General features: G+C 38.2%; 1 protein-coding gene across 15 annotated transcripts in view; it reads left to right on the forward strand.

Annotated features, from left to right (window-relative positions):
- The window catches only part of UNC79 (unc-79 subunit of NALCN channel complex), a 116337-nt gene that overhangs the window by 4065 nt on the left and 93132 nt on the right, over positions 1–19140 (forward strand). For 12 of the 15 annotated variants that reach the window (XM_087747580.1, XM_087747581.1, XM_087747586.1 and 9 more), the window contains exons 2-8: positions 1674–1794; positions 7553–7857; positions 11312–11482; positions 14235–14327; positions 15646–15701; positions 16346–16475; positions 17996–18060. In XM_087747580.1, the coding sequence (XP_087603706.1) occupies positions 1674–1794; positions 7553–7857; positions 11312–11482; positions 14235–14327; positions 15646–15701; positions 16346–16475; positions 17996–18060 (941 nt within the window). Of the gene's footprint in view, positions 1–1673; positions 1795–7552; positions 7858–11311; positions 11483–14234; positions 14328–15645; positions 15702–16345; positions 16476–17992; positions 18061–19140 lie in introns of those variants that run through there. The other 3 variants (XM_087747587.1, XM_087747578.1, XM_087747588.1) reach the window with 2 other exon arrangements.

Raw genomic sequence — 19140 nt, forward strand, 5'->3', positions numbered from 1 at the left:
GGAGACTTTTGTCTGTAGAAGCTTCACTTGCTGCAGAAATTGGGAGGGTATGGTCAGTACAGCAGGAAGCGGGAGGAAGGATGATCATGATGAGGGTGCTGGAAGACTGGGTTTCTTGTCATGCAATTCAAGCAAACAGCGTTCTTTGATTATTTGAGTGTTCCTCATTTTACGGATAACTGACTTGAAATTGTCAAACCTCGTTTGTTGTGTGACTGAACACTCACAGATGCTCTTGTTTACTGGACGTGAAAGTCCAGTACATACTGCTATCTATTCTGGCAAAATGGCTCTCAGTATCTCAAGCTGAGCCTCCAACAGCAGTTGCAGACCCTTTGCTCTTGGTGTCTGTCCTTCAGCCTTTTTCTGTAATATGGATACAATGTCACCCCTTCTCATTCAACTTGTCAATGATATAGACAGAAATCAGAATGCTCATGAAATGTTCAGATACAGCAGCAGCGAGAGGCATAGGGATGTCTCTTGGGAAGTTAGTGCCCTTCTGTTCAGCGGAGGACTTAATGGTATTCATTCTTTAATAAATGCCATTTGACAATGAGAATGAAAGAAAGTATTGACTAATTGCTTGTTTGGGAAGCACGATTTATCTTCTGCACTGAAGGAGCCCCATAGGGGAACAAGGTATATCTTGGTGTAGTGAAAGACTGTCATAATCCATATGCCCAAGGGCTGAAGTCATTCAGAAGAATCTTCCCTTTTAACTGCCTATTACACAGTCTTGGTGCACTTTTAACATGATTAAGAGTTCCCAGCCAGCTCTGCTTTCACTGAGGCTGTGTCTGCACAGAGTGATGCTATGAACAACTGCTGAGCAGTGTAGCTGGAAGTGCAGTTGAGCTCGTGCAGCCCTCTGCCACAGCCAATGCCCTCTCTGTCTGAGCAGAGCAAAAAAAGAGTTGAGAATGTGCTCAGGTATCTCTGCATGAGACTGTCTTGTGCTACATAGGCAATGTAAGGCATTGCAGCTATGGTGGGTAATCACTTTTTCCCAATACTCAACAAGGATCTCTATTAGAAAATAAACCCACTATTATTTCTAAAACAAACAGAAAAATGGTTTCAGTAAAGGTGTAGAGCTCCTGCTGCTCTTTGAAATCCCCTCACCTGCTTGATCAGAGTTCCTAAGACACTTAAATAAACAGTACAGCTCTTTTCATATCTTTAGTTCATTGTATAAAGTAAATATATGGCCTAAAGTAAATCACATAGGCTCTCTCTGTCTTAGCTTATATCTCTGCTTTGGCTGTAAAAATATTTATCTGTCTCACATGAACCTCCTGTGATCCAATGACTCATTCATTATAAATGAATCTTGAGATCCTTAGAGACAGAGAAGGAGTGCAGGGTTGTGTTTTTTTTGTTGTTGTTGTTGTTTTTTTCTGTTTATTGGTGTTGTTTTTTTAATTTGCTAGCATTAAGTTGGTCTAATACAGATGCAAGCATTCATTCTGTGCCTTGCCCTTGGCATTCTTGTGCTGGAGTGTTCAATTTATTCAGTCAAAATAGAAGGAATGTAGAGACTTCTCTGGTTTTTACAGTTTAGTTCTTAAATAAAAAAATAATCAGAAATGGTAGGAACAGATGTGATTCTGTCAAAGTCTGCAAAAAAACTAAACTAAAGTTTTTGTGTTTGTTTTTTGTCTTTTATGTAGTTGCTTCTAAAATCCGTTACCTTCAGGAATACCACAACCGGGTTCTCCACAACATTTACCCTGTGCCCTCTGGAACTGACATTGCAAATACTCTGAAATACTTTTCTCAGACGTTATTGAGGTAAGTTTTAACTAACGCTCTTGAAGAAAAAAAGAGCTAGAGAATTGTAGGGGATATTGATTGACTTTGAATTGGTTGCAAGATTTAACGGGTCAATGCTCAGCCAAAAAGAGTCAGAGCATAATTTAAGAAAGGAGTGGTATGAATTAATCTCTTCAGTGGCTGTTGCCCAATTTGCCCAGTTGAGCTGCTTATTGAGTGGCTGATTCTAAAATAAACTTGGTTGATTACACATTTGCTCGGCCCTCCTAAGTCTTAGCTGAATGTGCAGACATGCTGAACTTGTGAAGAAAGGAGTTTGTGACCTGTAGAGTTTTAGATGTGGATCCTCATGACCTCCTTGACAGTCCTGGTGCCTCAGGATCCTACAGCAATGAGCCAGATGAGCAGAACTAGGTTCTTACTGTGCCATAGTTCAGCTGGCTGTCAGGTTTGGGTTCTGGTTCAGTCCCTTATAACAATACGAGTAGACACAAAAGTTTGTGTACAGATCTGGATTTGGATGGCAACAACAGGTTGGAATTGTGCTGACCTGGGGTTTTGATTTAGTCCAGTACTTAGTAGTAATACATAGTACTAAGTGCCATATGATTACAGAATACATTTTGATGATATGATATGAAAAATTGTGAGACTTAATTAGGAATGACAGACGTTCCACAGTCCTACCTAGTGGATTCATATTTTCAAATTGTTTTTAAAATGGCTTTTGACAGTGAAGAGGTGATCTTGTCTGCCCGGGTTTTGGCTGGCGCTAGTTTTCACATCCAGGAAAATGCAGTTAAAACTGCATTTCTATGCATAGCTTCCTGATTTATACATGGAAAGATTGTCCCTGCTGTCAGAAGCTAGTTTGGAAATAGAGCTGTTTGTTAGCCTTATTTCATGAGGAAGCATTACAAAATACAATTAACCCATATATTTGTACACATACCCCTAGGATGTATATAAGTTGAGAAGCAAGAATTTAAACTTGAGAGAATGACAGTAGTTCGTTCTAACATTCATTTAAAGCAGGTGGGATGTATCAAAATTCTTGACCTTGTTTATAAGAAGGAAAGATACATAGACAGAAATAGTCATGATCAGTGGAACACCTGTTCACTGCAGACTTAAAAACCTGTTTTGAAAATTTCAAGAGTAGAATTGTTTAACCACTGTGAAATTTGTTTCCCTCATCAGTTAGAGTGTTGAAGAAACTTATGGGAACCAGTAGGGCTTTTTTTAAGATTAATAAATTAAATTTTGTCTCATTATATTGCAGCAGTGGGGAAAAAAAGGTTCAAAGAGTCACTGAAAATACGTCTGAAATGTGGCTCTGTTCCCACATCAGGCTGTTCTGATGGATTATTTGCGCAACACACACACTTAAATCACATTTAATTAAGGTTCTGTATGACGAAACAGCCTCTGCTTAAATGCTGTAGGCCTTTAAGCTGTTAAAGTGAGAAAGTTGAACTTGGTTCTGAATTACCAAGTGCTATAATGAGATCCGTTTCTTTTTGGGCAGAAGTCCATTGGGACAGGATGGATTTAGAGTCTACTGCTTAAAGAAAGTGTCTTTATACCACCCTGTTGTCTTCATCTTTCTAAGCAGTACAGCTGCCATGTCCTGTGTGACAAATTCTTCATACTCCATGAGCAGTGATGTTTCTGGGCTTACTGAAAAAGCTTTATACTTACCAAATATGAGAGCAGATAAGAAAGCGAGGCAGCAATTGCACAGTTGAGCAACACCATTTCTTTATTTCATGTTCAGAATGGGACTGAACCAAAATCCTCTTGTTGATAATGCTGAACTGCATGGGGCAGAAGTGATGCTCATATCTGATACACAGGTCTACACAAATGGCTTTGTCCTTCATCTGCTGGGATCTGATCAGCCTCAAGAGCTAAAAGGGCACCACAAATTGAAGCCAGAACTTGTATCTAAGTTTAAGTGGACTGAGCTCTGATACTCAGCAAGATCAAATCCACATTCTGAATTCCCATAACTGGGGAATTTGAGCTGTGGGTCAAAGCCTGAGTGCTATGGTTGAACCAGTGTAAGTTTATACACTTGCTGATACTAAGAAAGAAGCTGGATAAAAAAGCAAAACAAAACACACCCTGTATTTAGTGTGGCAGATGGAAAGAAGGAAACTCCCACCCACTGTGTGCAGATCTCTGCAAGATTTACCCTAAAACTAAACAGACTGGTTAAGAACCTTTCTGAAGAGCGTGTTCAGAAATTTCTTTGAATATTTTGCATGCTGAGTCTTCTTTCTGCCTCCTACACTGAGACTCCATTGTGCATGATTTAACATCAATGGTAGAAGTACATGGTGGAGAATAATCTTTCTAGCTTGAGACAGAGCATATGCAATGAATTTGGGCTGCTAAGAGAATACTGATCAAACAGTAGCAAAAATGCCCATTGATTTCTGGAGATTTTGGATCTGGTCTTCAGAATAGTTCGTTTGTGATCATCTACTATTTTAGAATCACTTTAAAAAATATTTCCCAGTTTGATGTGTACTCTCTTTGCAGCTGAATTTTTTAGGATAAACATTTCTTGATGAACATATGTAGTCCAAGGAATAATGGAGGAATAGTGATTAGTCAGAGAAATTCCATATGATGATTGGGTTTTACAGGTGTAGCTTTTACAGTTTATTATACTTTTTCCCTTTCTATGTTATGGACACATTGACTGTGTTCTTTTCAGTGGGGCATGCCCACTGTTTTGGATCACATTCATATCTGGTGTCTATTCGGCTAGCTATAGTTGGATCGCACAAGGGATTAATTTGCTCCTTTGCTCTGTACATAGCCTCAATCAATCACAGGCTCAGGGGTGGGGGGAACAGATGTTGAATGGCTGAAAAAATTAAATTCCTTATTTCTATGAACAAACATCACATAAAATCACCGTACACAATGCATAGCACATTGGTTCATTTAGTTCTTCCTTAATTTTCTCTTTGGGCAAAAGCATTTCTTTACATTACAGCATGAATTTGTTTCATGCCCTGCTCATTTTCAGTGTTTTCTCCCTCATTTGAGGAACGATCTAAGACTTAATAAACATCTTGCAGAACAGCTCATTCTTTCATATTTTCTTGGAGAAAATTCTCCATATGTATTTCTAAGTAAAATGTTTTACATAATGAATAGTTATAAATGTCCAGTGGCTAATTAATAGTCAAGCTTCTTTTTCTGCCTTGGCGAGATGCAATTCTCTTGTAGGCATTTTAGGAAACCTTTCCTGGAAGGCAGTAATTTTGGGATAGATTTGCAGCAAAGATGTACCAATCTTGAAACAAGCCCTGGTAGCTTTGTCACTTGTCATGGAGCAAGTTCCGTATGGAGTTACGATCTGCAGACACTCCAAGTTCTCAGTACTTGAACAGAAACAGGAGCAAACTGCAATTATTGTATCTTGGTCTTAGGGGACTTCCTAGATTTTTAGTTTTGACTCTTCTGTTTATTGCTTTTAAAACACATGGGTCAGGCAAAAGCCTGGGTATGAAAGTTGGGTTTTTTTTTTTTCTAAATTTGGCCTGGTTGTAGCTGGAATTTAGATATGGTCTCATTGCTGTTCCTGAAGTGAACAGAAGGATGCCCCGACCAAGATACAACACGCTGTGCTTTGGCCTCTAATCCATAGATGGGCCGTAGCTCAGTGTTAAAAGGAAGGGAAGCCTATAGTGTAAGTTCTCCATCACTGCCTTACACTTTCCAAAGCAAGGATTAATTAATGGAGTAATATCCTTTCTGGAAATAAGCATGCTCGAAGTGATGTGTTGGCAAGTAAAGGGATGGGTAATTGGTATCATCTCTTGGTAGACAGGGAAGGAATAGAATTTAGTACCTTCATATCTTTAAACATGAGCTGCAAAGTATGGCAAATGAACATCAAGCAAATTAAAACGAATCACCACTCTGATCACTTGTTTTTAAAGTCATGCTAGATCTTAGGCGATTTTCTGATACGATTTCATAAACACTGTCATGACAGTCACCACGTTTCTTGTACTGGACATTGGGTAACAGAAATCAAAATAATCTGCCAAATATGTAAGGCACAATAAAAAAGGAAAAAAAGAAAAAGTCTGTAGTTTCTTAAAATAGACTATATCTGTCATCTCTGACTGCAAGTGTGATGTGATAGTAGCCACTTGGCATAGAACTGTACTTGTACAAGTGTTTTATATATATAGCAAATGAATGACACTTTCTCTTATAAGCACCTTAGCAAGAGTTTAGCTTACTTGTGTGAACTGTTGCATTGATTTGTGAGGTAAGATAGATCTGTGCTAAGGTGATTATATGATAGGGATTTCTGTACTGTTAAAGAGGACAGAGGTTTCCAGAAGCGCTCCCTCTTGACATAACTCTGCTCTTCATTAGTCATTGGAAATTTTAATGCCGCTGACTTGTCTTTTATAAGTTTGAACACTGACTTTGGGAACAGAGTTAAACCAACAGCAACTGCTTTTGGAAATCCCAACCACTGAGAGGTGCAAAACGTGCTTTAAAAAATAAAAGCATTGTGTGTGGTTTAATATATTTAAAAGGTGTATTATATTTTATAGGCACATATGAAGATTATGAACTAACCCTATAATTGCCTGATAACTAAAATATAACACTGCTTAAGTGACAATTTATTTATATTTAAAATAGTGGGTTTTTTTTAATAAATTAGATTAACATGTTTATAACCATGTTTACAACATTCTTAAAACAACATAACAAGCTGGTTGACGTATAGCCTCTATTTTGATTCCCACTAAATCCTTCTTATTTTTTGAAATTATCTCTCCTTTAGTTTATAGTGAGTTTTGTTGAATAATAACGTAAGTAACAGCAGGAATGTATGGTAACATACTGTCTGATCTGCAGTTACATAATTGGTCTTGCTTGCTTAGCCCTTAGATTTTTGAAAGTAACTATTTACCCAAGGAGTGTTTGTATTCATAAAGTAAAATGTTTCCTCCCTAAACATGGGCAAAATTAAAAACACACATAAACAACCATTATCATTAGCTCACAAACATATGCTAAAGACCATCTACTATATATTATTTTATAACTTTTCCAAATGTAGTTTAGTTAACATTTTAGAAATATTATATTATTTCTAAATCCATGTGCCTGTTTAAACTTCATTATCTCAAATGATACTGAGTGAGTGGTCATGAAACAGTATCATAAAATACATACAGACATTATTTTAATGCAATAAACATGTGATTTTTAAGACTATCTTAACAAACACACATGTTTATTCTTTGCTAAAACATGTTTCTGCAAGTGCCACACCTATATTTTGCATGTTTTCAGTCAGTTGGTTCAAACGATTATAGGGGGGAAAAAATAAATTTCTCAAAATCCTCAAAATGTCAGAGCAAAATACCAGCCTATTTTGACACAGCTATTTTTCCATAGCAAACACTTTTAATTCTCAGAATTTTTCTTAACTGTGAAACATGGGTAGGGCACTGAAACATGCATTTTTATATTTTTGCTCCTTATGAACCAGATAACACATGAGATGCAATGAAGTTTTCCTAGATGACAATTTTTAATTCTCTTACCTTGAAGCATGAAAGTGAATGGTTGCTAGATTTGTAGACACACTGGTTTCGGTAGCGATTGCATCTTATGTGGGATGTATCTGGTGTTTTATTATTTGTTTTATAGTGTCATTTCAATGTAATGTGCTGTTCTTTGTGTCTTTGTTGTCTCTTTTTTTTCTTTGTCCCCCCAACAGCATTTTGTCCCGCACAGGGAAGAAGGAGAATCAAGATGCCTCCAATTTGACAGTGCCCATGACCATGTGTCTTTTTCCTGTGCCATTCCCACTCACCCCATCTCTAAGACCACAGGTCAGTTCCATCAACCCTACTGTTACTCGCTCCCTCCTTTACAGCGTCCTGCGAGATGCTCCATCTGAACGTGGCCAGCAAAGTCGTGATGCTCAGTTATCAGACTACCCATCTTTGGACTATCAAGGACTTTACGTGACACTGGTGACACTGCTGGATCTAGTTCCCTTGCTACAACATGGTCAACATGGTAAGCAGGCCCTTGAACCCTTCCAGTACGCTTAACGTCAGTGCTGTGAATCCATGAATGATGCATAAATGCATTAGAAGAGATGGGCCTAAACTGACCTGGATCTGGAATTCAAATCTCCTGGGATGCGTTTATATCCAAGTGTTTGGTTTGACTTTCTTAAATAAAAGATGTTTTTTTGCTAACTGGATTTGGGTTTGAATTCTGAGGTTGTCTGATTTTTAGTGATATGCTGGTGGTATGTAACTAAAATACAACAGTATGTAACAAAAACAATACAGATGGGTCTAAAAAAACCTGGATTTTGAATTTGAATCTGCTGGGATATTTTCAGACTGGTCTTTTTGGGGTGGCTCTTTAAAAAGGCACAAATTGCTTGCAAATGTATATCTGGCCTATAACGAATATGCAGATTGAGTGTTTTGGTGAAGGTCCATCTCTAAATAGGACATGGTACGCATTTAATTGAAGAAAAAAACATGGTAATGGTGATCTGAGATGGCTTTAAAATATTCCTGGGTAAAAAGATAGCAATATCTCTGTCCGACTTAGAGAAAAGCAGTTTGAATTAGTTAATCACAAGATTTTTTTGTGACTGTGTTGTATTTATATTGTTTTCCCTCAAGTTCTGCATATGTCTGGCTTATTAGTCTGTGGCTTTCCATAGTGGGATTCAGGAGCCCAGTGTTCTCCCTATGTTATATAAGCGAAATACTAATTTTCACCATGGTATGAGGGTGCATTACTTACATGGTTCAGTATAGGAAGATTGTTGCCAATCTGATACACTGCTGAAATTCTTTAGGAGGAAAGTTGTTTCTGTTAAATGCTGAATTCCTTTTGAGTTGGCAGCAGCATGTTTTGAATCAAAGACGACTGCACTAGGAAATGGTATTATCTTGCAAGAGGGGGGCTCCTAGCAAATTATAGAATCGCCAACTTAACTTCAATTTCTAGAAATGGTGGAGTTAATTATCAAAGCAATCTTTTTCTGAATAGATAACACGGTGATAATTAACAACCAATGGAGACCTGTAAAGAACAAATAACACTGAGCAAACATAATTTCCTTTTATGGCAGCACAATGGCTCTCCTGGCGGGGTTTTCCTGTCCTTAGTCAGGCTTTTGTTGCTGTGTCACTTGCCATCCTAATAGGCAATCTGGGACATATGGTCCCCACTTGAGTGAGGAAAACACTGCAGGAGTAATTACCAGTGGCTCTTGTCAGCTGGAAGGTTATACCAAGTGGGAATCTTACAGGAGTCTCTGCTGGGTCTAGTGTTATTAAATATTTTAATTTTTTTACTTGGCTGATAGAAATGAGAGAGCACTTTGATTTGCAGGGGTTATCAAGATGGCGAATAGCATGTCCTCTGTGTGAAAGATACCCAATTCAAAACAATCTTGGCAAATTGCATTCTGTTTTGAAACATCTTCAAAGGAGAAATGTAAAATACTACGTTTAAGCAGGAGAAATCAAAGGCAGAAATGAAATGGGGAAATACTAGCTTGAAAGCCGTACTGCAGAGATCTGGGTGTTACAGTAGATCAGAGGCAGACCATAAGTCACTAATGTATTAATGTTATTCTGGCAATATGTAAACAGGTGTTTGGTGTATGAGGCACCCAGAGCATTTTGTTTATCATTCAAATAGCCCTAGCAAGGCCTCAGCTGGAGATGGACAAATTTGAAAAATAATTTGAAATTTGAAAATCTGTCCATCTGGCTTCAAGAAAGACATGGACCATTTGGGAAGAGTCCAGGAAAAAGAAATAAGAATGATTTGAGATCTAGAAAATGTGAACAGTGAGGAAAAACGGAAAGAATTCGGTTTGTCTAGCTTAGAGAAAAATGGAAGGGAAAAATGATTATCATATACAAATATGTAAAGGTAGCTGCAAGGAGAAGTAAATTAAACCAAACTATTTGTGGTTACAGTTGATCAGGAAAAGGAGTTATAGGCTTAAACTGCAGCAATGGAAATTAAAAAAAAAAAAAAAAAGACCTTTTTATGATAAAGATGGTTAAGCACTAGGATGAATTGCCGGGAGAAGGAGTGAACTGTCTTGCAGATGTTTAAGAACAGTTTAGATAAAAATCTGCCAAGTTCACTTGGTTGATTTGATTGACTAATGTTTGGGGCAAGGGGAGGTCACTTGCTATTTTCTATGGTTCTGTGTACAGTGAATTACATTTTGCAATACAACTTGTTGTTTATTTCTCCCTCAGCTTAGCATGTGACTAAAATAAACATACTTTTTTTATCAGAACAATCAATGTTGTTTGGGTAAGTACAACTGGTGCGCTAGGCGGTCCTGAGCTTTGGTCCAATCAGATTATAAAAAAACTCTCAATGCTTAGCTGGTAAATATGTATTGCAAGAGAGAAACACTCTCTAGCATTAAAGGTCTGGTTAGACCCTTGCGTAGAAGACTTGCCAGGAACACTGGAATGGAGTGCTAATTTTAATTCTTACTGTGGCTCATGATGTTTACAGCTACAGATCTCTGAGCACTTTACAGAGGCAGTTTTACATCATCCTAGTTGTACAGATGAGACTGAAAGCCTGTGTAACATACTTAAGGTTACAGAGTGAATAACAAAAGGAATTCCTCTCATGCAGGGGAAAGGCCTTATGATGTACTGGGATCATCATACAGGTTCAGACTTGGGGTTCATTGAGTGCTGTAACCTTTCTCGGAGGGCTATCGGCCCCAGCTCAATTCCTCATTTGAAAGAGGGTATAAAGATGCCACAGTGCCCAGATACACAATAACCTATCCCTCCCCTTGGATCTTACAATGTTGCATGTGTCTCAAGTATCCCTTCCAAACAGTTGTAGTTTAATTAGTTAGAGTAAGTATGGAAATTCTTGATAAATATTCCTTTCCTTTTAAGCCTTGGCCATTTTTGGCCTTAACGGCTTCCCAGGAAAAGAAGATCCATAGTTTAATCACACGTTGTTTAAAAAATACAGTGATGCTTCCTGTAGTCTCTGTGTGGGGGGTACTTTGCAGCTCTCTTGAGGATAATTAAGATCAAAATCTCATTTTTCTATGGCTGATAAAGACTAGAATGCTTTTTGCAAAAGCAGGCCTTTCAGTACCTAAGTGCATATAAAATTCTGATAACATCTCTGCTTAAATGCAGGCCACTGTATGTTAATCACCGTATGATTAAAATCGCCATTGATTTTAATCAATGATTTTACTGACTGTAGTATTTGTATTCCCTCCAAACTCTTCTGAGTACTGTTGAGCAGCTGTTTCCCTCTGTTTTAGGAGAGGCTTAAAAATGACAGGTGAAGCCTCGTCTGTAGTGCTTAACTTCCCAAATTACTTTGAGGGGAATTTAAATGTAATTTTTTTAATAGTTTTGTAAGCTAAAAAGTACATAATCATAATTATTTTTCCATTCTAATTATTCTGTATTTATTTCATTTTATTCAACAGATCTTGGGCAATCAATTTTTTACACTACTACATGCTTACTTCCTTTTCTCAGTGATGATATTTTGAGTACTTTACCCTATACAATGATTTCAACACTAGCTACCTTTCCTCCATTTCTGCACAAGGATATTATAGAGTATCTCAGCACATCTTTTCTACCTATGGCTATATGTAAGTAGAACTCATTCTAGTATTGTTATGTCTCAGAAAACATGGTGCACTGCTATAATAGTATCAGACTGTAGGAGTCAAAGTTTGATCTGTCATAGAATTGTGATGGGACATCAATCTACTGTATGTATATATGTAAAACAATTCCATGTGATTATATTTCAAAGGGAAATAATTCTATAATCTTTATTTATTTATTATGCTCTGTTACTGTGTGAATTCTTCCTTCATTCAAAGGGTTAAGTTTAGCTTCTTTAAGAAATACACTGTTTTCAGACTCTTAGAACTTTCAGTGCCAGCAGTGGGAGTTTTCAATACAGAATCAATGGACAAACTGCTCCTGAAACAAAAGATGCAATAGCAACATGCGTAACTTTTGCATCTGGACTAAATCTGGATGTACAAGAATGACTCTTCTCAATGTAATGATGTGATGAATTTCTGATTTTTCTCCCTCCCTCTCTTCTCGGCATTTTCTCTTTAAGTTCTGTACTAAATAGCTGTGCCTGTAATGTCTCCAATCCATAAGTGTTAAGACTGCGTCTGACAGTGCCTGCCCTTTTTTCTCTTTCTTTCTTTTTTCTTGATGGAATTTCAGTAGCAGTGAGAAATTTAACCATGTTCTGCAGATGGAAGCATTAGGATCAATATTAAAAGTCAGTTTTAACCAGCCAGCCTTTTACTGTGCGGGTAAACACTGGAACCATTTGCCAGAGAAACTGCAGATTCTCCATCCTAGCAGACGCTCAAAACACAACTGGACAAGGTCCTGAGTACCTGCTCTAGTTGGCCTTTCTTTGAACAGGGCGGTTGGACAAGACGATCTCCAGAGGTCCCTTCTAACATCAACCATCCCGTGATTCTGTGAGAATGTCTCCTTCTTATCTATATTCCAGACCTTTATGGAAAAACATGAACAACTTTGTACAGAGATCAACACGGATGTCATTTAAGCATGTAGAAGAGGATGTTAGAACATGCAAAGAAGCATGGTCCAGCATGTTGAGATTAAGATTTTATGAAAATTTATCAGCTACATTTTCTGGCTCTTCCAGTCAATGATCTTGGAGAAATCCCTTAACTCTTCTGTACCTCAGTTTCCCCATGTAAAATAGTCCCTTGTAAGACATTGCCATGATGTTACCTTTGACAGGTCTAACAACCATATGCAAATGAAAACCGCTAAGATATATTTCATACATATGTGCAATAGGTCCTCTTTGGGTTAAGACCAGAATGTTGCATTAAACTCCTTTTTCTTCCATCACTGTTACCTGTTAAAGAACAGCTGATTTAGGTGACTTATCCTTTCCTGTTTATCTTCAGATCTGTAAAACTGTTCTCCAAAACAACTAATTGAGCCAAACCCTTGGCTTACTTAAATAAATACTATTCCCCAACTGCCCTTGGCAGAGATTGCATCCATGTAGAGCATGGGAGCAACCTTTGTCATGCTGCCTTTTTCCTCAAACAGTTTTGGTTAGATCTCTCTATGAAACCAGTCTGCTGCTCTTGAATTTGACTTGTAGTACTGTGCCCTACTTTTCTGCTGATGGCCAGATTTTAATTGCCAGGTCAGAGCTGCTGAGCATTTTGCAATTTAAATCCATACAAACAAACCTTGCTGTAATAATTTGGGGGCTCTTACATGTGTGGATGAGATTCAAAAAAGAATGAATAGAATGAATGAAGTGCAATAAAAAGTCTTTCCCCACTGGGAATGATCTTACCCTTTACAAGATGAGTGCAGAACCTTTCCTTCCCCTAGTGTTCAGCTTTGAATCAAACCGAAAGGGAGGATGCAAGAGATTGTGTAAGCAGCTGGAGAGCCAGATGGGAGGGATGAAAGCATCTCACTGAACTGGTAGCTACAGTTCTTTGCTTCTGTCCCAAATGTTTGGTGTTTGGGTCCCAGCAGTCAGGCTTGGGAAGGCGCTGTGAGTGAGGATGGGGAAGATATATGCCACATCTCTGTGTAGGAGGTTGTCTTCAAAGCCATATTGCCATGTTATAGTTCAGCAAATAAACACCTACACTCTGCAGGGTTTTTCCAAGTATACCATTTAATAGTAACCACTTCGTAGGAGACCAGAAGGAACTCTAGCCACTTTATGTGCAAAGTCAAAGCTACAACAGCTTAGCTACACTTCAGTGCTACTGTTTATCATTATCTTAAGGGGACTGATTTTTCCGGTATGTAGCTATAACTTGAGCTCATACCATGTGCTTCCTGAGAAGTAATCTGTGCCGTACGCCAACAACCAGCAGCTACCACCAGCCCCAACCCTTCATCAGTATACCTCAACAGCAGGCTTTCCATTTTTTCTTGTTTTTTTTACCCTCCACTTCCTCCTTACCTTTTCCTACAATCCAAGCCCTAGGTGCACTTGACTATACAAGTGACATCATTGTTTTGACCAGTCTGGGGGTTCTGAAGTAGAGTGCCTGAGAAGATTGCTGTCTTTGGTTAATGCAGCTCTGAGAATGAAATCTTACTGATCTGGAAAACCAGGTGTGAGCTCTGTGAAGCAGTACCATATTCTTAGTCATCTTTCTCTTCCAGCAGAAAAGGGGTTTCACCCCCTCCAATACAGAATGTTTCTGTTTTTTTAGTTTTGTTTTTTTTTTAATGACATGGTACCTTAGGAATTTTTTTACATCAGCTGGAATCAGTTACATGCTATTCGTACCTAATTATCCTTGTTATACAATAGAAAATGTTTTCTTTTTTTTTTTTTTCCTTTCTTTCAAGTGGGATCCTCAAAAAGAGAAGGTGTTCCAGCACATGTCAATCTATCTGCATCATCAATGCTAATGATTGCAATGCAGTACACGTCAAACCCGGGTATGTGTAAACATGCAACATGGTATCATTCTCTCTAAAACTAAGTACTGTGTCAAATGCAATCAGAAAAGTTCAGATGATGGGAAAAATCTGTCTCACCATCCAACACAGGATGAAAAATAAGTGATTTTAGTCAAAACTGGAATTTCTGAGCATCATGCTTGAAGTAATCATTATGTAGATAAGAGATCTCATTGTGATGAAGAAATAGGGTTTGGCCCAGGATTGGAGACTCTGATCTACTCTTGCTTGACATCAGAAAATAGAGTTGATGTACAACATCAGTGTTGGAGAGAAATCACCTCTAACTTTGACTATAGAAATTCATAGTAACAGTTTGTCTTATACTATGATTCACATCCCACCAAGTTGACAACTGATACTATTTTTTAAAGATGACAGGTAATGCTGGCTGAAGGCTCAACAGAAGTATAATGAATTTAAATGTAATTACAAGTATTTAAACACAAGGCCATTGTCTCTCACTGTGGGGCAGTCCCAGTTAAATCGGTGGGATCACATAACCAAATCAAAGCAAAATTTAACCTGATGGAGCTGTTACATTGCATGATAGTCAACTATCTCCCATTTTACGTAGATGGGTAAATGGTGTGTGTGTGGAGGAACCCCACTCTGCAGTATGTGCGTGAGAAGTGTCACATTATGCTAATGTAGTTCACAGCAGTAAATAAAAGCAGCACACCATTTTTAAAAGCTACTTGCACAAGTTAGATTTTCTTCATGAAATGTTCTGGTTTTGTTTGTGAATTCTATGTTCCAGCCATCTGAGGAAAATGTTGCCCTGTGGTTTTTGAGAAGTCAGACATATAAAGTCTGGCTTTATAAAGCGCTCATTTGGCTCTCGTGTTCGATGCCGAGTGGCTCCCATAGCCTTTGGTATATGCAAGAATAATGTATTGTTACATGTGACTTCCATTACTGCCTCAAGATGAATGATATGATACCCATTTACAGCTTTACATTGTGCCAGAGGGACAAAGTTTAAGTGAATTAGCAGGTATTCTTAAACTAGATGTGTTTGAAAAAGATCTCTGTTGCTGTGCAAAAAGCTGTACACTCATAATACTGATTATCTTACTGCATTCCTTGACAGAAACAAGTTACCAATATTTACGTTCTAACCTTTTGTGATGACTCTCAGGGCAATGATTCTTCAGCAAACCCTTTAAAATAAAAAGTAATTAAATGAGATACAGAGTTTTGGACAGACAAAGCAAAGCCAATCGGCTAATTACATCACTTCTGTAACTTGAGTTTCCATTTCAATATTATGTCGATACTGTCTTTTCTCTCTCAGTGTATCACTGCCAATTATTGGAATGCCTCATGAAATATAAGCAAGAAGTATGGAAAGTAAGTTTATGATCATATCTATTTTGTGGAAATAACTGTATTTGGATAGTAATGAAAACCAGATGGTTTGAAAATTGAACTGACTGTGTGCCAAGAAGTTATAAGTGATCTTTATATCCAATCCTCCTTCTGGATTATGGAGAGGAAGGTCCTTCTGATTTTTAGTTTACAGAAGCAGCTCCATGTTTTGTAGAACAGAGCTCCGTTTCCTAAATACTATGTGGTTGTGGCTCCATTTAACACAAATTTTAATAATGACCAATTTTCTCAGTTAATGTAGGACTGAACTTTCATGAGGACTATTTGTGAGTATTGTCTTAGCCTGAATCTGATCTGGATCCAGTTATTTATCTATATCACACCTCTGCTCCATGGCTAGACAGAGGCTTCATTTGCTATATGTTAGTATACTATGTGGGGTGGGTGGTAGTTGTTGGATGCTCCGATCAAATGCAGAAGCCAATTGTGAACATGTTGTTGAAGTTAGTCATCTAATCTGCTTGTAAGAGCATACAAAGGATGTTTGGTAGGGCATGAAATGTATATGTTTTGTGTGTTCAGGTATCTTTGAACACAAGTAATATATATTGAATTGTGTTTTTTTTTCCTTGTGAAATAAACATTTTGTGTGTGTCTTTCCTTAGGATTTGCTATATGTGATAGCCTATGGACCATCTCAAGTTAAACCTCCAGCAGTACAAATGTTATTTCACTATTGGCCCAATTTAAAACCCCCTGGGGCAATCAGTGAGTACAGAGGACTGCAGTACACAGGTCAGTGCAGCTGGTTTTGAATATGCCAGAATAAATATAAACGAAATGATGAGAAGTGTGCTAATGTCACATGTTTACAGTCTGATGATGTATTTTGAAATCTTTTGTTTGATAAGTTGGTACTTTGATAAGTATATAAAATATCCATTTCTCTGTATTTTCAAAAGATGTTATGAAAATTAAAAACGGTGATCATGGCTAGTAAATATATTGTGTTACTCCCAATACGAACTAAACCAGAACAGAAGAAATAAATACAGTGTTCCAAATGGTCTGTGAAACTGCCGCCTTGGCCTCACAAGGGTTCTGGCTTATTTGTGCCAGCTGCTATCACTGCTGGTGTTGCTAAGACTCCTTACCTGGCTGTTACTGTCGAAAAAAGTCAGGTGATGTCAGGTGCAGTCAGTATAATGGATAGGTTCTCGAGGTTGACTATATGGTGAAAATGAGAGACAAAGTCAGCAATGCAGCTGGAGCTGAGTAGGCGGATGGTACAAAGTCCTCTGTCCTCCAGAGTCCCCAGTGATACTGATGGGATTGTGTTTCTATAGCGGGGACTGTCCAGCAGCAATTCATGACTTGCTTTTCCTGCTTGCCTGTCTCAACCTGTTTCAAATAATCTCTGCCATATGGGATATGTTTTGTTCACTTTTAAAATTTCTGGGCCGGAATGGGACATTTTAAATAAGAAAAATGAAGGATTGGAAGAGGCCTTAGAAGACGCCCTAGACCAACTCAAGTACATCCTGAATGTTCCTGATACATGTTTGTCTTATCTGTTCTAAAGCCTTCCCTTGAAGGGTTGATAGATTTTCTTGACTTTTAAAAAAAACATTCTTCTTGTACTGCTGTGTATCACTTCTTTCATGCAAGCAGGTCTGTAAACTAAGCATGATGTTCCATCTGAACCGTTACTAGCACTGGGTAGACTGGAAAAATTTTCCTATATATAAATTTTCTGTTAATATATCCCAGAATGGGATGAGTATTATCTGCAGTTGCATGGCATTTTGACTGGGGAGCATCCTGTATAACATCCAAGTGATGCCACTTGAACATAATTTTGTTGTTTACTTCTTGTCATTACAAAACTAAGCCTCCATCTGTGGCTGGACTATTTTTCCTTTATCATAGCTTTGTTTTCATTTTGCCTGGGAATGTTACTGAATTTACTCAGCTACTCCTACCGTCCTGCTCCTGGAGTGGAAGGATAATTAATTAATTCAAGGTGTTGGTGAGATCAGGAAGGGTCTACACCGGGGATGTCTGCATCTTACTTTTTCCATTTCTTCGCTGAGTTCATGGTTCATTTCATAATTATATCCCAAACAAGTCAGTAGGCATATGTATTCTAGGTTGTTTATTTTAATTATTAGGCTTCCTGAGGAATGGCTAGGTCTTCTCTCGTATTTGTATAGTACTTAGTACAAGAGGCTCTTGTTCTTAATTGATACCACTAGACACAAAGAATATAAATATATTTTCTCCATTTATTAATTAGCTGTGCTTTGGTTTTGCAGCCTGGAATCCTATTCATTGCCAGCACATTGAATGCCATAATGCGATTAACAAACCAGCTGTGAAGGTAATGCTGTTTATTTAGGGGTCAAACCAAACTACCTGGGGGAAGGGAGGTTGCACTTTGACCCCAGCCATATGCTCTGGTTGTGTGCAGGTGATCAAGAGCAGGAGCTAAGGGAACAGGAAAGCCTGTTGAGACCAAGGGGGCCAGGACTTTGTGAATATGTTCTTTGGCTGCCTAAAGCAAGATGGGATATTTCCTCCAACTACTGTGGGCCAAGTCTTGTTATTAAACATGAGGGTGGTTGCAGAGCACTTTATAAAATTCTAAGCTGGCTCCTGGCTAATCCATGTAAATATTTTCCTGAACACGTGTATGTGTGTAAATATGTGCACAAATATTACTATATACAGGCAACATTGTGTCAATTACATCGGTACCTATTCACCTTGGTATCTTGACTGGGGTCATACAATGCACCTGATTGTGATCCTTTGCTTGGAATGTGTCCTAAAGCAAATAGCAACAAAGCTTTACTTACCTCTTCTACAGCCCTCTTTGAGGGAGGTAAATGCTATCTTTCCTGTTTATACCCAGGGCGACAAAGTAAAATGGCTTGACCAGGATCATAGTGCAATTTGATGGCAGACGCAAGAACAGCATCCCAAGTGCAGAGCATGCTACAGTTAGGTGTACTAATTAATTAGACTTGTATCTAGTTAAACATGTAGATACAGCCAATTTTCCTGGCCTGAATTCTTATACTAACATAGTTACATTGGCCAAACAATTCTTCAGTGAGCCTTTTCCACAGGCTATGATACTGGTAGGGCATAATGGTGACACCTATCTCACAAGTCCTGCAAGGGACCACTTTTCTGCCCACTCCAATCATTCTCCATGATCCCTTTTCATAGGAAAAAAAGCTGGAAGGTGCTGCTTCATGTTGCAGTGGTCACTAGATTCAGACTAATCACTGAGTAGAGCAAAATATCAATGAAACTTAGAGTTCCAAGCTTTGCAGATGAAATACCTGAATATTTTTGAATGATCTCTGAGCTTAACTTTGACAGAACCAGTCCTGATCATCACTCAGAAAAATGCAGCCTGTTGTCTCTTGGATAGATGAATGTAAATTTGGTT

This window comes from Nipponia nippon, unplaced genomic scaffold (assembly GCF_047370975.1).
Source record: "Nipponia nippon isolate SJK-2023a ecotype South Korea unplaced genomic scaffold, ASM4737097v1 scaffold_11, whole genome shotgun sequence".
NCBI classification, from domain to species: Eukaryota; Metazoa; Chordata; class Aves; order Pelecaniformes; family Threskiornithidae; genus Nipponia; species Nipponia nippon.